We start from the raw sequence: 20,860 nt of genomic DNA, 5'->3' as shown, positions 1-20,860 counted from the left end.
AAGCAAGATGAATGGCTTATTGCACATAGCAGTATCTCTCCTCCAAAACCAAATGTTACTGTTTCAATTTTCCATTGTGGAAATGTTAAACATGGACTGATAAAGTGTCACAAACAAGACTTCAGTGGGATGTGAATGGTTTTCTTCTTGGTACTATTCTAACAAAGTGAGTCTGTTCCCTATTTTGATGGCCACGTTCTGTCAGGAAGCAATCATCTTCATGTTTTGGAGACCCCGTGAAAGCCAAGGGCATTTTTCTAACAAGGAAGATGAGAAGAAATTGTTTCTGGTGCAATTTTAATAATGCTGTCATTTTGAGCTTATCCAGAACTGCATTCGTGGCCAAAATACCTTACATCCAAAGCCTAAGTGGCCTCTTCAAGTTCATGGTAAATCGTGTGATGTACCTGACAGGGGAGGCACAGTTGAAAGATGCTGGCATTGGCCATTCACATTTTCTTAGTTTCTGACTCTGTACCAGTACCATAGTATAGATATTTATTTATTTATTTATTTATTTTTTGACAGGCAGAGTGGATAGTGAGAGAGAGAGAGACAGAGAGAAAGGTCTTCCTTTTTGCCGTTGGTTCACCCTCCAATGGCCGCTGCGGCCGGCGCATCGCACTGATCCAAAGCCAGGAGCCAGGTGCTTCTCCTGGTCTCCCATGGGGTGCAGGGCCCAAGCACTTGGGCCATCCTCCACTGCCTTCCCGGGCCACAGCCGAGAGCTGGCCTGGAAGAGGGGCAACCGGGACAGAATCCAGCGCCCTGACCGGGACTAGAACCCGGTGTGCCGGCGCCGCAAGGCGGAGGATTAGCCTGTTAAGCCACGGTGCCGGCCGGTATAGACATTCTTACCCTCGTTTTACAGACGAGGAAACTGAGGTTTTGTAGCTTACCACAGTCACATGGCTAGGCGGTGGCAGAGGTGGGATTCACACACACAAACTGCAGAGCCCTGCTTCAACCAGTGAGCTGCCTGGCACTCTGCACTCTGCCCCCCACCCAAGTCACTGCCAGTCCCAGGACTGAGACTCCAGCACTGGAGCTGCATCTTGAAAACCGCCCCGTTCTTAGAGCAGCGCTTCCTGCAGCTGCGCTGACCCAGTCATAGCCGAGCTAAGCAACTGGGTGCTATGCTTGCTGTTTGCACAACAAGCCTGCCTTTCAAGCCGAAGTTCGGAGGTGGCCGCTGAAAGTAAGTACGTCATGGAGATCTGGAGAGGACTGGCACGATCCGTGCGTGCAGCGTTTTAACGGGAGAGCCGAGCGTCCGGAGGCTGCTGAGTGGTGCCTTGCTGTAACTGTGGCTTGCGCTTCTCCAACAGGTGTGTCAGGTCAGCGCGCAGCAGCCAGTCCAGGCAGAGCTCATGCTCAGGTACCAGCAGCTGCAGTCCCGACTGGCCACGCTCAAAATCGAGAATGAGGAGGTGAGCATGTTTTCTACCCTGCCTGTCATCTGAATCCAGCTGTGGAGTGGGAGGTGTTCTCACACAGAGACAGAGGCACGTCTCTGTACGCAGTCCCTTCATTGTGCGTGTTCGGCTCTCAGGGCTTCCACAGTGGTCTTTGTAGAGGACAACGGCAGAGGGTCTGTATCCTACCATGTGTGAATGCGTCACCAGCAATGTACTGTACAGACATGCAAACATCTCTTTTTTATATAAATTGTAGGTCATACCAAATACATTTCCCATAGATTTTCCAACTTAACATTCACTTGTGTGTCCCAAAAATAATGTATCATGTGTTGACTGGGTGACATAGTAGTCTAATTCTAACTTTTGAAATTAGTACTTGTTTTTTTTTTTTTTTCTTTATGCTTTTCTGTATTCTCTAAATTTGGGGGATTGCACATGAAATTATTCATCTAATTAGTACAGAAAATATATTTTGAAGGTTCTTGAATGAGAATTAAACATGTTTATTTCTTGCCATTACTGCATTTAAATAGAATGCACATAAAATGAGAATTAAAAATATATTGAGCCAGGAAGCAATTGTACAGTTCAGCTGCCTGTGTCTGAAATTAACTCACTTGGGTCCTAACATAAAAATATGAACCGCAAATGTTTGTTGTATTAGCAAGGCTCCCAGTTGTAATTTGTAGAAACCTAAATCAAACTTATTCTAGTTGCAGAGTTAACACACTGGTCGGTATCTGCAGCAGACTCAGACAGTGGACTTGTGTTCAGCTGCTGCTATCGGGAATCCCTCTCTTTTCCTCACTTTAAGCGAGTCTTCACGTGTGTTGGTAGGGTTTGGGGGACAGATCGAGACTAGCATCTTCCCCTGAGCATCCCATCTCACGTGTCTCCAGAGTCTGCTCTGAAACAGGACTGGTTCTTCATTCATGCACGCATCTGGACCAGCCGTTACCTCCAGAGAGTGGGATTCTCGGATTGGCCAGCCTAGATATCGCCCGCTCACAGAACTCTCTGGTTGACAGCCCCCACGGAAGTCATGTGTTTTCTGAAATAGTTGTCGAAAGGAAGGAATGTAGAGAGGAGAAAAAAAAAAAAACTTATCCTGATTAAATGAATTAGCAAAATTCACTTTAGCCCCCTGTTTTATTTTAATCCCCCTGGGATATTTTGAGTTTGTGTGTGTTTGTTTCTGTTAAGACAGAGGGACATGTTTCCATACCAGTATAACTTGGTCAGATCCCATTGTAGCTTTCTGGCCTCCATTCTTGCTAGAGGAACCAGACCAGCCCTTACTCATTTGTATGTGTTTGAAATACAACACATAGGACCTCTAGATAAAGTCCCATAAATGAGCCCTTCCAACAGGACAGTATTACTTTCCTTGAGGTAGTGTCTTTGCCTAATGAAGTTTGTGGGATCCCATTAGATCTTCAGGTTTGTTTTTTGTTATTTTAATTTATTTATTTGAAAGACAGAGAGGGGGAGAGACCAGAGAGGGATTGAGAGAGAGAGAGATCCTCTATCTGCTGGTCCACTCCCACAGTGCCTACAACATCAAGGGAATAAGGTGGGCCAGGCCAAAGCCAGGAGCCAGGAACTCCATCCAGAACTTCCACAGGAGTAGCAGGAACCCAAACACTTGGGCCATCATTTACTGCCTCTCAGGTGCATTAACACGAAGCTGGATCAGAAGCTGGCATCAGCACTCCGTCTGTACCACGCACAATGGCCGCTTCTACATCTGCGGTTTGTTCTATCTACTGACTTCCAGTTTTTTTCACCTGCTATATCCTCCTGCTGTTTTATTTGGAAAACATTCTCTAAACTGTAGTAAAAGTGTGTTATATACAAGGTCAAGACTGGCAGCACACAGGCCTGTTTTGTTTGGCTCCAGAAGTTTTGCCCTATTCAAAAAAAAAATAAAATAAAATAAAAAGCCTGGCAAATGTGGCCCAGCGTTGCATTATGAAGTGAAGAGCTGGAGTGTTGGCCTTCTCCATTCAACTCGCCATTTTCCTACGTAGGACAAGTATATTCGTGTTACCTGTCTGGCCTCTGCTGGTCTCTGAGTGTGTGGCCCTTCCTGTGGACAATCACGGTGTCCTTGTGAACTGATAGAAGCAGCCAGTGCCTGTTGAGGGTGACTGTTGAAAAAGGAGCTGCAGCAGCAAATCCGGTGGCTTATCCTGATGTTTCTTGTGAGCATGACTGGTGGTTCATGATTCACTGGACTCAGAACAAAATTCGCTGTAGTAGAGTGGGGTTCCCAGAGAAAGTTAGACTTTGGGCAGCCAGTATATTGCCTTAGGTGTGGAAGGAGGACAAGATGTTTCAGTGTATATCCAGATGCCCTGGGGGAATAGGGCAGTTTGGTTATCCTACAGGTTGTTCTCAGAGATGAGCTGATGGAGAAGCCGAAGTTCTGTGATGAGAGGCTTTGAGAGTCCAGTGATGACATTTTGTTCCTGTGGTTCAGTTCATTTGAGTGCAATACATATGTGTTGACTGCTTCTACATTTCAGATATTTTACCCGGTATGGGAGTGCAGGGATGAGCCAAAGACAGATGTCCAGCATGAGAGGCAGACTGTAACAAGTAGTTTACGTGGACACAACACAATTATCATTGATTTGTGATCCCAGGGTAATGCTTTTCTCTACCCTAAGTAAGGAACTCACTTCTGCTGCTTCATTCCCCCAAATGGTTGCAACAGCTGGGGCTGGGCCAGGCCGAATCCAGGACCCTAGAATTGCATCCAGGTCTCCCATGTGGGTATCCCATAATCCACAGTTTTCCCGGGTGCATGAGCAGGGAGTAGGATTGGAAGTGGAGCAGCCAGGACTCAAACCAGTGCTCCAATATTGGATATAGGCAGCACAGGCAGTGGCTTAACCTACTACGGCGCAAAAACTGCCCTGAAAATTTGTATTTAACCTTTGCCTTAGAAATTTCTGTTACGGGTCATTCTCATTGCTGCTTTCTTTCATCGTCTGTCTCTTGAGTAATTATCAAGATATTACAACTCCTTTCTCTTAAAGTCCTTCTTTCCTCTCTTTATCTAAACACAACCAAAGAAAGAGAAACATGAATTACATTAAGTAGAGCAACCATGGCTTTCATATTTTTAGAAAAGTATTGGTTTTAAGTAGTTTGCTCCATTTTCAGACCATTTGTGCCAGTTTTTGGTCCAGAAAATAGAGTTTTCATCAACATGTCACTTCCATGCTCTCAGTGAAATCTTCTCACATAGGAAACAACTAGTCCTTCTCAAATGATAGTAGAACTCCCACCCTGAGGGGAATACAAATGAGAGAAACCTGTGATTCCTCGATCATCCTGCAACAGTGTTTAATGAACTGACAGCCCCATATATATTTTCCTAGCACCATTTAAAATCTTCCACTAGCAGCTTTTCAGACTGTTATAAAAATATATTCCTTCCACAAGATATTTTCAACAACAATGAGCAAGACTTTAGGCAAACATCTGCGACAGTTTTTATGGCATGGATAATTAGGGAAGTAAGACATACTTCAGTTACACCTCCTGCCTAGGGTAGAAAAAAAATCCCATTTCCCCCCAGATTTCCCATAGTAACGAAGACCACAGCAGAATCCCAAGTCATGTAAATCAGTGATGAATTCCTCGTGGAGAATTGGTGTAAGATGTAAAGCTTCATGACCAGTGAATTATAATTACTGTTCCTGGGCTTCTCCCTGGCCTTGAACTTAATTTTTGCCTGTTTACGTGTGTCTGACATGACTTCAGTCTTCTACTGATGAGGCAGCAGTAAAAGCCTAAGCGAGACCTAACTGCCCTTGTCATCACTGAAGTGACTCCATCTTGGCCAAAATTGAAAACAGGATCAGCTATCTTTTGCTGCAAACCCATATTTTGTGCTTCGGGTGAGCTTTGTCTCACTCAAGGGAAGATCTTGATCCAAAAGAAAACCAAGGGGAATGGGGAGAGTTTCTGGAGAGGGTATGTGAGAAGCAGGGCACCCCAACGACAAGCACAGCGCTCGGGATGAATTGGCAGGGAAGCACACATGGCTGGTGCACACGGAACACGTGTGGGCACCCGTGGATTTGCAGCCGGGTGCCTTCCATTTCTTCCCTTCCTTCAGGGAACATCCTATGACAGCCTTCTGTGTTCCAGGCACTGTGCTGGTCACTGGCGAGAGAAATATTAATAAACTGTTCTGAACCTCAGCTTAGAGCTCTAAACAGTGTGGTAGGTGGCTGTGAAAAATGGATGTAGGATAATGTCTGTTAGACTATCCCCAGGACCCGGTGTACCCAAATGAGCCATTAAATCGGAATTGATGGCCGGCGCCGCGGCTCACTAGGCTAATCCTCTGCCTGCGGCGCCGGCACACCAGGTTCTAGTCCCGGTCAGGGTGCCGGATTCTGTCCCGGTTGCCCCTCTTCCAGGCCAGCTCTCTGCTATGGCCCGGGAGTGCAGTGGAGGATGGCCCAAGTGCTTGGGCCCTGCACCTGCATGGGAGACCTGGAGGAAGCTCCTGGCTCCTGGCTTTGGATCAGCTCAGCTCTGGCCGTTGCAGTCATTTGGGGAGTGGACCAGCGGATGGAGGACCTCACTCTCTCTCTCTCTTTCTCTCTTTCTCTCTTTCTTTCTCTCTCTCTTTCTCTCTCTGGCTCTACCTCACAATGTAACTCTGTCTTTCAAATAAATAAGATAAATCTTTGAGACTAGAAACAAGACAGCCATGTACAAGCCAAGGAAGGATGCCTGCACTAGATCTCTCCCAGAGTCCACAGAAGGAAAGAACTCAGCCGACTGATACCTTAACTTTGGACTTCCAGTCTCCAGAACTACAAGATGATAGATTACTAGTGTATAAGCAGCTCAGTCTGCTTTGCTGTAGCAAACTAACACAGTGTTTTTGGGGACGGAGACCACCCAAACAGCTTCTTGTGCCACATGCTGTCCCAAGCACAAAAAGAGGCAAAAGAGCCAAGCTACAAAAGCCCAAGGAAGTCACCTCTCCCTCTTCCTTATTATGGTCCATAGCTCAGAGCTCAGCCACCTGTGCAGCTCCTGCAGTATGGACATTCCTTGGTTTGTTGAATCCCCTGCCACATCTTTAGCTTCTCCTTCTACCAACCCTGTGTTTCCCTGATCATGTTTGCTTCATTGTATTCCCCCTGTGACTTATCACCATGGCTGTGTGAGCCGGAAGCTATTGTCATTCCTGGGTGAGAACATCCCCTGGGATGACATGGAACCAGGGGCCTGGTGTCTGGTGGCTTCTGTCACATCCGTGATTCTTCCTGACAATTCCAAATCTAAGTCTGACACCGCTGCTTCTGGTAAGGAAGCTGAGAAAAAGAAGGAAAACAACACTGTTGACTTCGGCTCTTTGCATGCATAGTCTCTATGTGTGCACTTGATCTTGCTTCCACCTCCAGTTTTTTGTTTGTTTTTTGGATTTTGGTTATTTTTTTGTTTTCATAAGAACATGGTTCTATCCTATGGCCACATCCCATACCAAAGTGCCTGGGTTTCAGTCCCAACACTGCTGCTACTTCTAGCTTTCTGCTAATGCATACTTCAGGAGGCTGCAGATGATAGATTAAGTTCTTGGGCCCCTGCCACCAATATGGAAAACTTGAGCTGAGTTTTGATCTTCCAGCCTCTCAGCCTTTGAAGAGTGAACCATCTTTCTCTCTTTCTCAATTTCTCTCTCTCTTTCAACTAAATAAGTCATTTTTACAGTCTTTTTTCTTTTGAAAGATAGAATTACAGAGAGAGAGGTAAAGACAGAGAGGTATCTTCTGTATATTGGTTTTACTCCCCAAATGGCTGCAATGGCTGGAGCTGAGCCAGAGCCAGGAGCTTCTTCTAGGTCTCCTGTGTGGGTGCTGGGGCCCAAGGACTTGGGCCACCCTCTGCTGTTTTCCCAGGCTTTTAGCAGGGAGCTGGATCAGAAGTGGAGCAGCCAGGATGTGAACTGTGTGTGATGCCAGCACCACAGGTAGTGGCTTTACCTGCTATACCATGGCTCCGGACCCTCAGCCTGTGTTTTAACATCAGACTAGATGCAGCTGAAGAGAGAATTATCATGGAAGACAACACTTTAGAAGAAAGTTATCATAATGCAGCACGGAAGAATAAGAAGATAGAAAATACAGAAGAGAAGAGAAGAGAATATAGTGATGTCTGTATGCTAATTGAACTCCAGGAAGAAGAATCATAGGGAAGAGAGTCAACCGTTGAAAAGCTAAAGGCCACGTACTTACTAGAGCTTATGGAAAAGCATCAGACTCAAGATGTGAAAAACAATTCCAAGCTAAACACATGATGGTGGAGCTAATAGAACCCAGAGATGGACATAACCGAGAACTTGAAAAGCAGCTGGCGAAAGAAAGAGGTTTCAGGCAAACTCACACCAGACAGCAGACTTTGCACCCAATAGGATCATGAAGCCACGAGAGCGTCCAGTGACAGCTTCCACGTACAGAACGGAAGTCAACTGCCAACTAGGAAAACTGTCTTAATGAGGGTGAAATAAAAGAAGAAACCTCCAAGTCAACAAACCTAAACTCTTACTAAAAGAACATCTAGAGGGTGCTCTTAAAATGTAAGGAATAAAGATCAAAGGATGTTATAAACAGATCAAGTTAAATGAATAATGACTATATATGAAGTTACTTCAAAAAGTTTGCAGGGAAGACAATTCAAAGAAGTTTATTTTGCTGCAAAACATATTGAAATCCATGTGTAGTATTTTCAAAGTAGGCATTCTCCATGAACTATTTGAAGACCCCCTTCATCAAACAATAACCAGTGTCACATATGAAAATATGTAGTTTATTAAAGAAACAGCATATAAAGCAGGAGGGACAAATATCCTTTTTGCTGTATAGTCTACATTGTGTGGGAGATCGATGAAGCCATTAATTTACATTAGAGTTTGATAAGCAAAGGTGGAATATGACCTTTGATAAATAAAGTCCCAGAATATAATATGAAACCATATCTTCATAGCCATGATACAGGAAAAGATTTCTTAAGCAGGGCATGAAAAGCACTAACATTGAAGGAGACCATGAGGCTGAACACAAGGAAATACTGAGAACCCACAGCACAGAGTGGGAAAGATACTTGCAACACAGATAACTAAAGGAAGACTCATACCCATACCTACACATCTGTTTTTTTAAACTTTTATTTAATAAATATAAATTTCCAAAGTACAGTTTATGGATTACGATGGTTTTTCCCTCCCATAACTTCCCCTCCACCCGCAACCCTCCTATCTCCCGCTTCCTCTCCCATTCCATTTGCATCAAGATTCATTTTCAATTATCTTTATATACAGATCAGTTTAGTATCTATTAAGATTTCAACAATTTGCACCCACACAGAAACACAAAGTGTAAAATACTGTTTGAGTACTAGTTATAGCATTAAATCACAATGTACAGCACATTAAGGACAGAGATCCTACATGAGGAGTAAGTGCACAGTGACTCCTGTTGTTGACTTAACAACTGACACTCTTGTTTACGGCATCAGTAATCTCCCTAGGCTCTTGTCATGAGTTGCCAAGGCTATGGAGGCCTTTTGAGTTCGCTGACTCTGATCATATTTAGACAAGGTCATAGTCAAAGTGGAAGTTGTCTCCTCCCTTCAGAGAAAGGTACCTCCTTGTTTGATGACCCATTCTTACTACTGGGATCTCACACGCAGGGATCTTTCATTTAGGTCCTCTTTTTTTTTCCAGAGTATCTTGGCTTGCCCCAAATGATGGAGTTAGAAACGTGCCAGGGGATTCCAATACAATCCCATCAAGGTGGCATGTACCAATGCCATCTCACTAGTCCAAGTGATCAATCTCAGTTCACAATTGATCACACTGATAGGTCTGAGAGTCAAAGGGATCACACAAACAAGACTAGTGTCTGCTAATACTAACTGATAGAATCAAAAAGGGAGAGAACGATCCATCATGGGAAGCAGGATACACAGCAGACTCATAGAATGGCAGATGTCCTAAACAGCACTCTGGCCTCAGAATCAGCCCTTAAGGCATTTGGATCTGGCTGAAGAGCCCATGAGAGTATTTTAGGCATGGAAAGCCAAGACACTCTGAAAAAAAAAAAAAAAAAGACCTAAATGAAAGGTCTCTGCGAGTGAGATCCCAGTGAAAAGAACGGGGCCATCAAAGGAGGTACCTTTCTCTGAAGGGAGGAGAGAACTTCCACTTTGACTATGACCCTGTTGGAATAAGATCAAAATCGGCGAACCCTAAAGGCTTCCATAGCTTTGGCAACTCATGACTAGAGCCTAGCGAGATTACTGATGCCATAAACAAGAGTGTCAAATTATTAAGTCAACAACAGGAGTCACTGTGTACTTACTTCTCAGGTGGGATCTGTCCTTAATGTGTTGTCCAATGTGAAGTAATGCTATAACTAGTACTGAAACAGTATTTTACACTTTATGTTTCTGTGTGGGTGCAAACTGATGCAATCTTTACTTAATATATACTAAATCGATCTTCTGTATATAAAGATAATTGAAAATGAATGTTGATGTGAATGGAATGGGAGAGGGAGCAGGAGATGGGAGGGGCACGAGTGGGAGGGAAATTATGGGGGGGGGGGGAGCCACTGTAATCCATAAACTGTACTTTGGAAATTTATATTTAGTAAATAAAAAAAAATAAAATAAAAGTGAAAAAAAAAAGATTTTGTAATTCTCATCGTAGAGATCTTTAACATCCTTGGTTAAGTTTATTCCAAGGTATTTGATTGTTTTTGTGGCTATTGTGAATGCGATTGATCTTAGCAGTTCTTTCTCAGCCGTGGCATTGCCTGTGTATACAAAGGCTGTTGATTTTTGTGCATTGATTTTATATCCTGCTACTTTGCCAAACTCTTCTATGAGTTCCAAAAGTCTCTTAGTAGAGTTCTTTGGATCCCCCAAATAAAGAATCATATCATCTGCAAAGAGGGATAGTTTGACTTCTTCCTTTCCAATTTGTATCCCTTTAATTTCTTTTTCTTGCCTGATGGCTCTGGCTAACACTTCCAGAACTATGTTGAATAGCAGTGGTGAGAGTGGGCATCCCTGTCTGGTACCAGATCTCAGTGGAAATGCTTCCAACTTTTCCCCATTTAATAGGATGTTGGCCGTGGGTTTTTCATAAATTGCTTTGATTGTATTGAGGAATGTTCCTTCCATACCCAGTTTGCTTAGAGTTTTCATCATGAAAGGGTGTTGTATTTTATTGAATTTTTTCTCTGCATCTATTGAGATAATATTATGGTTTTTCTTCTGCAGTCTGTTAATGTGGTGTATCACATTGATTGTTTTGTGAACATTGAACCATCCCTGCATACCAGGGATAAATCCCACTTGGTCTGGGTGGATGATCTTTCTGATGTGTTGTTGCATTCTATTGGCCAGAATTTTATTGGGGATTTTTGCGTCTATGTTCATCAGGGAAATTGGTCTGTAATTTTCTTTCAATGCTGCATCATTTTCCAGCTTAGTGATTAAGGTGATGCTGGCTTCAGAGAAAGAATTTGGGTGGATTCCCTCTTTTTCAATTGTTCTGAATAGTTTGAGAAGAATTGGAGTTAGTTCTTCTTTAAATGTCTGGTAGAATTCAGCAGTGAATCCATCTGGTCCTGGGCTTTTCTTTGTTGGGAGGGCCTTTATTACTGTTTCAATTTCTGTCTCTGTTATGGGTCTATTTAGGTTTTCTGTGTCTTCCTGGTTCAATTTAGGTAGGATGTATGTGTCCAGGAATCTACCCATTTCTGATAGATTTCCCTGTTTGCTGGCATACAACTCTTTGCACATCTGTTTTAAAAAGAAAAGAGACTCATAGCCCAGGAGAAGACTGAATAAGCTATTTGAAGTAATTATTCCTAAGGCAGGAGGTCCAGATTGCCTTAAAGAGGATTAATATGGGGCGGCCTTTGACATGGCAATTAAGATGCTCCAATGCTACATTCCAATAGGGATTTTTTTTTTTTTAATTTAACAGGTAGAGTTATAGACAGTGAGAAAGAGAGAGAAAGGTCTTCCTTCCATTGGTTCACTCCCGCTACAGCCGGCACTGCGCCGATCCAAAGCCAGGAGCCAGGTGCTTTTCCTGGTCTCCCATGCAGGTGCAGGGCCCAAGGACTTGAGCCATCGTCCACTGCCCTCCCGGGCCACAGCAGAGAGCTGGACTGGAAGAGGAGCAGCCAGGACTAGAACCTGGTGCCCAAATGGGATGCCGGCATCACAGGAGGAGGATTAACCAAGTGAGCCACGGCACCGGCCCTCCGATTGGGATTTGCGTTCCAGCTCTGCTTCCAGTTCCCGCTTTCTGCGAAGCTGCACCCTAGGAGGCACAGGTGATGGCTCAGGTTGGTTCCCTGCCACCCACGTGGGAGACCTGGACTGAGTTCCCAGCTCTTGGCTCCACCTTGGCCCAGTCGTGCTTGTGAGATTTTGGAGTGAACTAGATCTCTATCTCTTTGCCTTTCAAAAAAAAAAAAATAAACAAACAGACTGGTATGTTCAATCTCGTACATCAGACACATGCATATTAAAGCCATACCAGACCCCACTCTTAAACACGATGGTTTAAAAGACTGATAAAAACAGCTGTGGGTGAGAATGTGGAGTAACAGAATTCTGCTCTTTTAGTGGGAATGTAAATTACAACAGTCATGTTGGAAAATGATTTGGCATACCCCGTGAGCAACAGTTCTTGTGTGTGTGACCCAACAAAATTGTGCTCATAGCAATATTATTCATGATAGCTTAACACTTTAAAAAAAAATCAGCAGCCAGCGCCACGGCCCACTAGGCTAATCCTCCACCTGTGGCGCCAGCACCCCAGGTTCTAGTTCCGGTTGCACCTCTTCCAGTCCAGCTCTCTGCTGTGGCCCGGGAAGGCGGTGGAGGATGGCCCAAATGCTTGGGCCCTGCACCCACATGGGAGACCAGGAGGAAGCACTGGCTACTGGCTTTGGATCGGCGCAGCGCACTGGCCGTAGCAGCCATTTGGGGGGTGAACCAACAGAAGGAAGACCTTTCTCTCTGTCTCTCTCTCTCTCTCTCTCTCTCACTCAATGTCTAACTCTGCCGGAAAAAAAAAAAAAAAAAAAAAAAAACCTCAGCAATAGATAAATGGATGAATTATGATATGTTCTTAGAATGAATATTCAGAAATGAAATATACTCAGAAAGGAATGGGTCTCACTAAAGTTGCGCAAAAGAAGCAAAGACAAAAATCATATATGCTCTAGGATAACATTGATGTAAAGGACAAAAATGGTAAAAATGAATGCACGATGTAAGAAATTAGGGTAGTGTGTACCTCCGGGGGTGTCAGAGTGTGTGCAGTGCTTGGGAGAGGCATAGGATTGTGTGGAATGGACTGTTTCTTGATGTGAGTGGTGTTGCCATAGGTGTGTGTATTCACTTTGTGATAATTCATTGATCTGTGTATTCTGTGCCCGGTGATGTGGGAGATTTACAAGGACTCAAACATAAAGTTGTATCCTCCTTAGGATAATTCTGCAGAAATGCTCCCCTTAAGTTGGTGATATGGGGTCGAGTTTACCTGTCTCTCTGGCTCCCTGAGCAGACTCCCGACTCCCTGGGGGCAGGGCCTCTGCCCTACTCTCCTCCTGACAGAGTAGATGACTGTTTTGGGAATTCATGAAATAATGAACATGAGAAATATATTTCTGTTCCCAGGTTAAGAAGACGACTGAAGCCACCTTGCAGACGATACAAGACATGGTCACCATCGAGGACTACGATGTTTCTGAATGCTTCCAGCACAGTCGCTCCACAGAGTCGGTGAAGTCTACTGTCTCTGAAACCTACCTGAGTAAGCCCAGCATCGCCAAGAGAAGAGCTAACCAGCAGGAAACCGAGCAGTTCTACTTCATGGTGCGCCCACTGTTCCCTACGTCACTGCTTATTTGTTTGTTTATATCCACTGGAAAGCCAGAACTAGAGAGAGAGAGAGAGAGACCTATACTCCCCCAAATGCCTGCAGTAACCAGGGCTAAGACGGGCTGAAGCCAGGAGTCCAGGACTCCAGTCGGGTCTCCCCCGTGGGTGGCAGGGACCCATGTACTTGAGTTGTTCTCTGCTGCTTCCCGGGTTGGTTTAGCAGGAAGCTGGATCAGAAGCAGAGTAGCTGGGAACTTAAACCAGCATTCCAGTATGGAAAGCAGGTATCCCAAGTGGTGGTGTAACCAGCTGTGCCGCACACCTGCCACTCTTTTTAATTTTTTGTTGTTTTTGTTATTGTTCAGTGAGAGAGAGAGAAAGCGCATGTGGGGAAGCTCCCGTGTTCTGGTTTATTCTAAGTGCCTGCTGATGGCTGGGGCTGGGCTAGGCCAAAGCTGGGAGCCAGGAACTCAATTACTTGAGCCATGAAGGCTGCCTCCCAGGGTCTACACTAGCAGGAAGAAAGAGCCAGTAGTGGGAACCAGGAATTGAACCCAGGCACTCCAGCCTGGGCTAAAGGAGTCCCACCTGGTAGGTTAGCCACCAGGCCAATGTGTGCACCTCCGCTGTCAAGCCGCTCTTGGCGGAGCGCAGATCCAGGAACACCCAGTGCTGCCTGTATCATTGCATCAGAGTCACCTGGGGTTCCTTATTGAACTACCGACTCCTGTCTGCTCTCAGTGTTCCTGACTCTGTGAGTCTGGGTGAGAGTTTAGACAACAGAGGACGGCTCTGAACAAAGTTTTTAAACTTTGATGCCTACAGGCATCCCCAGGAGAACTTACTAAAAAACAGATTTTATTTCAGTAGGGCTGGAGAGGAAGGGACCTGAGATTCTGCATCTTTATAAGAAAAAAAATTTAAGAAGCATTTTAATTAGTTTTTAACAGAGTCGATGTGTTTTGTAGATACAGTCCTAAGAACATGGCGGTGTTCCCTTCCCCTGTCCCTCCCTCAGGCTCCCAGGCCGTGGCTGATGCTGCAGGACTTTGGAGCAGCAGACAAGCCACATCCTGCTCGGGATCAGTTTGTAGACGTCCTCCCCTTAGGAGGGGCTGTGGAATATGAAAGTGGCTGCATTTCGGATCTCCTGCGAGAAGTCCCCTGACATGGAATGATTTTTTACAAATTAAAAATTCATCTTGCCTTTCACAGAAACTCAGAGAATATTTGGAAGGCAGTAATCTCATCACAAAGCTCCAGGCCAAACATGACTTGCTGCAGAGGACCCTTGGAGAAGGTCAGTTACGTGGACTAGACCAGAGATGACCTGGGTTATGGCTGTGTGTCGTGCATGCCCTCAGAGGCCGTGAGCGGTGTGACTCGTGGATCGGTACTTTACGAATCTGTATATTTAGATTTGGTTCTCTCCACATTTGTAAGAATCATGTTCTCCCTCTAACTATTTTTTTTTTCCCTAAAGCTTGACATTAACCTTGACAAAGACTCATAAAACCAAGGGAGGGCCGCAAAGCAGACTCACAGGTGCCCAGGCGGGAACTTCATAGAGTGTGGTGCCCCGGACAGTGGCTGCACCTGCTCCTGCCTCCTGACCAGTCCCTTCCTTCCTTTTTTTCTCGGGACTTTACCCTTCAAGCCACACCCCTGTTTGTTTTAATTGGCTGGTCTTTGTCCCAGCTGGGACTCTAGAAACCAGTTAAACCAGTTTGGTGATTTATTTTTTTCTTTCAATAGGCATTGGTTGTAGTTAAGAAATAATCTAAAATTATCAGTAGATTGCTGTGTCTCATAATAATGACAAAAACAACAGCAAGAGCTAATACTTAGAAGGCTTTGTGTGTGCCAGGCATTGTTCTGAGGGCTTTAATTGGACACTATTGATTTTCCCATTTTTACAAATGAGGAAACTGGGAGGGAAAGGGACTGTAGGCAAAAGGGACTGTGTACATTTTGTTTCTCTTTTTGTCTTCATGAAATTTAAAAGGAGAAAAACAGACACAAAGTCCTTGTGTCTAGTGCCTCATAGTCTGTAACTGTAATTAGCTTTTACTCATGCTATAACCTGCAGAATGTTTCAAAAAGTGAAAGAGAACATGGAAGGGAAGAAGAAATGAGAGACGGAGAACTGAGCTGCATGAGTAACTCAGGTCAAAAACAGATTGCTGGCCGGCGCCATGGCTCACTAGGCTAATCCTCTGCCTTGCGGCGCCGGCACACCGGGTTCTAGTCCCGGTCGGGGCACCGATCCTGTCCCGGTTGCCCCTCCTCCAGGCCAGCTCTCTGCTGTGGCCAGGGAGTGCAGTGGAGGATGGCCCAAGTGCTTGGGCCCTGCACCCCATGGGAGACCAGGAGAAGCACCTGGCTCCTGCCATCGGATCAGCGCAGTGCCCCGGCCGCAGCGCGCTACCGCGGCGGCCATTGGAGGGTGAACCAATGGCAAAAGGAAGACCTTTCTCTCTGTTTCTCTCTCTCACTGTCCACTCTGCCTGTCAAAAATAAAAAAAAAAAAAAACAGATTGCTGCCATTAGACCTAAATGCCGGTCTGCTACCATGCGAGAACCTTCCTTACCCACAAAGCAGTGTTTTCCTCACCTTATCTCCTGATTTCCTCTGGTGATCCCATCCTCCCTAGGGAATGACAGCTGGAGAAAGGTCATCAGGACCTGAGCCTCCACCCTGACTCCAGGATGAAAGAGCTATCTCACCTAGGGAGAAAAAAAGCAACATTTAAACCACTGAAGAGTGTCTTTAAAAGCCAAACATAATGTGTGAATCTTCACTTTATTTTATTTTTTTTTTACAGGCAAAGTTAGACAGTGAAAGAGAGGGAGACAGAGAGAAAGGTCTTCCTTCCGTTGGTTCACCCCCAAAATGGCCTCTATGGCCGGCGCACTACGCCAATCCAAAGCCAGGAGCCAGGTGCTTCCTCCTGGTCTCCCATGGGGTGCAGGGACCAAGCACTTGGGCCATCCTCCACTGCCCTCCCAGGCCACAGCAGAGAGCTGGACTGGAAGAGGAGCAACTGGGACTAGAACTCCGGGTGCCAGCGCCGCAGGTGGAGGTTTATCGAAGTGAGCCATGGTGCCGGCTAAGAGTCACTTTCTTTTTTAGGAATTATTTATTTATTTATTTGAGAGGCAGAGAGAAAGAGCCAGACAGAGAGATCTTCCATCCGCTGGTTCACTCTCCAAATGGCTACAATGACCAGGGCTGGGCCACATCAAAGCCAGGAGCAAATCTTTATTAAATTCCTAGTCAGAAAAGCAAACATTATAAAGATATTTTAAGGACAATTGGGGCGATTTAAATATAGATGGCATTATGATAATGGTATTATGGCTGTAAAGAACCTTCTTATTCCTAAGAAACACTTTGCTGAAGTGTCATAATATCTGCAACTGACTTCTACATGGTTCAGAAAGAAAAAATAGAGGAGAGAGAAAGCAAAGGTAAAGCAATTTGGCAAATGTTAATAATTGGGAAATATAAGTAAAGTTTACAAGGATGTTCTCTGTGATAAAAGCATACATTGGGGCTGGCGCTGTGGTGCAGTGGGTTAAAGCTGCCGCCTGCCGTGCCGGCATCCCATATGGATGCCAGTTTGAGTCCCAGCTGCTCCACTTCTGATCCAGCTCTCTGCTATGGCTTGAGAAAGCAGAAAGTAGATGACCCAAGTCGTTGGGTCACTGCATGCACATGGGAGACCCGGAAGAAGCTCCTGGCTTTGGATCAGCACAGCTCTGGCTGTTGCAGCCATTTGGAGAGTGAACCAGCAGGTGGAAGACCTCTCTATCTTTACCTCTCTCTATAACTCTGTCTTTCAAATAAATTAAATACATCTTTTAAAGAATATATTTTTAATTTTTAAAAAATTGATATATTTTATTTAAGAGGCAGATCTCCCATCTGCTGGTTCACTCCCCAAATGCCCAGGATCCTGGAACTCAATCTAGGAGTCCCATGTGAGTGGCAGAGGCCCAAGTACTTGAACCATTACCTGCTGCCTCCCAGAGTGTCCACCAGAGGGAAGCTGGAGTAGAAGCTGGAGTTGGGACTTGAACCCAGGCACTCCAGTATAGGATGTGGGTGTCCCTAGAGTGGCTTAACCACCATGCCAGACATTCACAGTTATTCATTTTAATTGTATATAAAAAAAAAAATCAATGTACTTACTAACAGCTTGTCACCAACAGGGAAAAGGGAGAGGACTAAGCTCCCAAGACAGCGGGGGCAGGGTGATGGGGGGATGGTGCAGAGGACTGATCCTGTACATCCCCAATCAGAACTTGGACCCCTCTCCCCAGGTGCAGACTGCCATATCCTCTTTGTCATCAGGCTCTGATTTGCTAGCAACTCCCTCCCCCTCCGAAATCTGGGTCAGTTCTCTTCAAGTTAAGAACATTGTTTGTACTGCCTCTTTCTACGCTTTTGTAGGGTCTTTGTACCTTTGAATGCTTTTCTTGCTTGGGCAAGCATGTTCAATTTCAGTTTTCTCACTTTTTCCTTCCTCATAGTAATCATGTAAGTTTTTTTTTTTCTTTTTTTGCCCCCTCTCTATTATGTAGAAATGCTTAATATTCCAACTGATGCCCTCAAGGTCAGTTGTGAGCCTTAAAACATGAATTATCATCAGTGTAAGTGAAGGCTTACAGGCACAAAGTCTTTCTCCACAAGGCTGGGTATTTTTTTAGAAATTGTGAGTTTAGAGGCCAGCGCTTTGGCGTAGTAGGGTAAGCCTCTGCCTGTGGCACGAGCATCTTATGTGGGTGCCAGTTCGTGTCCTGGCTGCTGCTCTTCCAATCCAGCTCCCTGCTGATGGCCTGGGAAAGCAGTAGAAGATGGCCCAAGTGCTTGGGCCCCTGTACCCATGTGGGAGACCTGGAAAAAGCTCCTGGTTTAAGATCAGCCCAGCTCTGGCTGTTGGCAGCCATTTGGGGAGTGAACTAGCAGATGGAAGACCTTTCTCTTTGTCTCTCCTTCTCTGTAGCTCTTCCTCTCAATAAAATATTTAAAAGAAAATTGTGAGTTTAAGAGAATTTAAGTGGTGGGTGAATGCGTTCTTGGCAGCACATTCAGACATGTGTTCACATGCCTGGGTCACTTCCAGAAACTTCTATGGCACTTATCCTACATAGATGTTCTTAGGACTAGAGAGAAAGTCCCAGTGGTTAATGTCCCTTTACATGTCGTTATGGAGAGGGCTATAGTTTAGCCAACTTGCTGAATCCATGTGCCAGATTCCATCTTTAGCAGCTGAACTGTGTAGAGCTATATTGTACCTTGTGAACTTTAAGATTTCTAGGTCTTGGAATTTCTCTCGGTGAGATCCAGTGTCCCAGAGACACAAGCTGTGTTCAGGGATGTGAGGCCTCCATGGCATTGGTTTCCTCTGCAGAAGGAACCGGGCGGTTTTTCGCCTAATGGCAGCAGACACCCTGGCCTCTGCCCATGGGTGGCAGACCTTCCTGGGAGCTATCTGTGGAAGATACGCCCCACCTGTGAGCCTGATGCTGGTAAGCCTGCAGGCTTTCAGCGCAAGCCATGCTCCTATCAACTGGCTTACACCACAGGAGACTGGGAGAGTTAATGGCGCCTGGCCCATGGTGAAGTAATCCAATGGTGAGCTCTTAGGAAGGAATCCACGTCCCGATTTGGCTAAATAAGGTTAGTAGTGCAGGACTAAATGGTGTGTTTAGGGAGCGTCCTGACTTTTTAATGTAGAAATCACCTCTCTGAATTATACTAGACTTACTGCTACAAAAACTACCTTCATAGTAAAACAAATAGAGCCTAACCCCGGGATTTAGCAGTTGATTGTACACAGCTGAAGCTGTAACTGCAGACATGTGTTTGGCCTGCCTTACTGCTCGGTCTTTGGCAGGCTACCAGTAGCCCAGTAAATTCTTTGATTTACAACATTGCGAAGCAGCCAGCTTGGGCGCTTCAAGTGGCACTATGGAAATTCAGGACTCCAAATCTTGGGAAACAGTTGAAAGAGAAAGAAATGTATAATGCATTCAGGCCGTCATCTTCTTCTTCATCCTCTGCAGCACCATTAAGTTCTTGTGATGTCATTTGTTTTTAAATGGATGTTAAATTGACCACAGTACGCGGGCATATATGAGACCAAGGCACTAAAATCATTTTCCTTTTCAGTAATGAGCCTTCGTGTTCACATCAGCTTCTTTGTGTGCAGCACTTGGAGTTGAGCGTAAATATCGGTACAATTTTTGCTAAACCCAGTAAATCTGATGCTGGGAGCTGAGCTCCATGTTACAGGGGCATAGGTTTCTCACACAGGAATGAACTAGGCTATTCTCACGCAATCCATTGTCTGTCTTTGAGTAGGATTACAGATAAACTTTTAAAAGGAGAAGCTGATTGTGAATCACTGTTTTTGGAGAAAAGCACTGCAGTAGTTCGTTTTCTTAAAAAAAAAGGGGGGGCGGGGTCTGCTGGAAAGTAACCCCAGGAGTCCCCACCACCACCACCATTCATTAGGGAGAAATCCAGCAGGTCTTTGTCTGGCTTGAGCTGTGCACATTTTAAATATTTTATTTAGATTTTTTTTTTAAATCTCTAATTTCCACCAAACTATACTTGGCTATTTCTTTTGCTCTATGGCAATAAAATATGTTTAGGTGTGAAAAGGGATTCACACTGTAAATCTCAAATGAAATGTAAGGGTAATCGAGGAAGGAATTTGTACCAAGAATGATCGTGGGTCATTTTTTTCCCCTCTAAATATCTTCTCTGTAGAGGTGGTGGGAGGTAGTTGTTTCTTGTTTTTAATAATTAAGTAGCCTTCCAAAGAAAGTGATGGAAATCTAATCCTCAGACCACTGGAAGCTTTCGTGTGTCTCTGAGACAGAGTCTTCTGAGTCTGCGTGTTATTGATCTATTAATGATGATACCGATTTAAAAAAAAAATAAAGCCTCATTCATCAGTGGAGACACTTAGGACTATTAGCTGGAAAAAAGATGCATGTGGCAGTGTGGTGTTCCCATGAATAAGAGTTCTTGCAAAGCTTGCTCTTGGTTCATTATTCAAAATGTATCTTTTATAGGTTCTTAATTTTTTATCTCACACTATTAACCAGGGAAGAATGGAGCAAAGTAATTTTATGCCATTTTATAGATCATCTTTTTCTAAATCTGGGGAGTAGATGGATGGAATATTTTACCAAAACTAGCATAATTTCTGTATTATAATTTTTCTGTATCAAGAACTGGAAGAGAGGAGCTGGTAGGCTCCAAACATAACGAAAAGGAAAGGATGGAAGTGTTACTTTCCCAATTTGATGAGTTTATGATGTATGCATAATACTGCAATGTACCCGCATTAAAATATACAAGTATTTCATGTTAATCAAAAAGAAAAACAGCAAAATTTCAAAGTTAAAAAAAAAATTTCATGGCTAAAGAGTTGGCATAGTTATCATTGAATTACTTGAAAGTGATTAACCTGTGTTAT

The 20,860-nt window shown here is 44.5% G+C and overlaps 1 protein-coding gene across 6 annotated transcripts in view; it reads left to right on the top strand.

The window, feature by feature from the left end:
• Positions 1-20,860, top strand: part of SRGAP1 (SLIT-ROBO Rho GTPase activating protein 1) — a 319,573-nt gene that overhangs the window by 237,556 nt on the left and 61,157 nt on the right. For all 6 annotated transcript variants that reach the window (XM_062203307.1, XM_062203305.1, XM_062203303.1 and 3 more), the window contains exons 8-10: positions 1,329-1,430; positions 13,161-13,358; positions 14,580-14,664. In XM_062203307.1, coding sequence (XP_062059291.1) covers positions 1,329-1,430; positions 13,161-13,358; positions 14,580-14,664 — 385 coding nt within the window. The remainder of the gene's footprint in view (positions 1-1,328; positions 1,431-13,160; positions 13,359-14,579; positions 14,665-20,860) is intronic.

This window comes from Lepus europaeus, chromosome 10 (genome assembly GCF_033115175.1).
Source record: "Lepus europaeus isolate LE1 chromosome 10, mLepTim1.pri, whole genome shotgun sequence".
NCBI lineage: Eukaryota > Metazoa > Chordata > Mammalia > Lagomorpha > Leporidae > Lepus > Lepus europaeus.
Note: the sequence above shows the minus strand (reverse complement) of the source record. Positions and strands in the feature narration are given on the sequence as shown.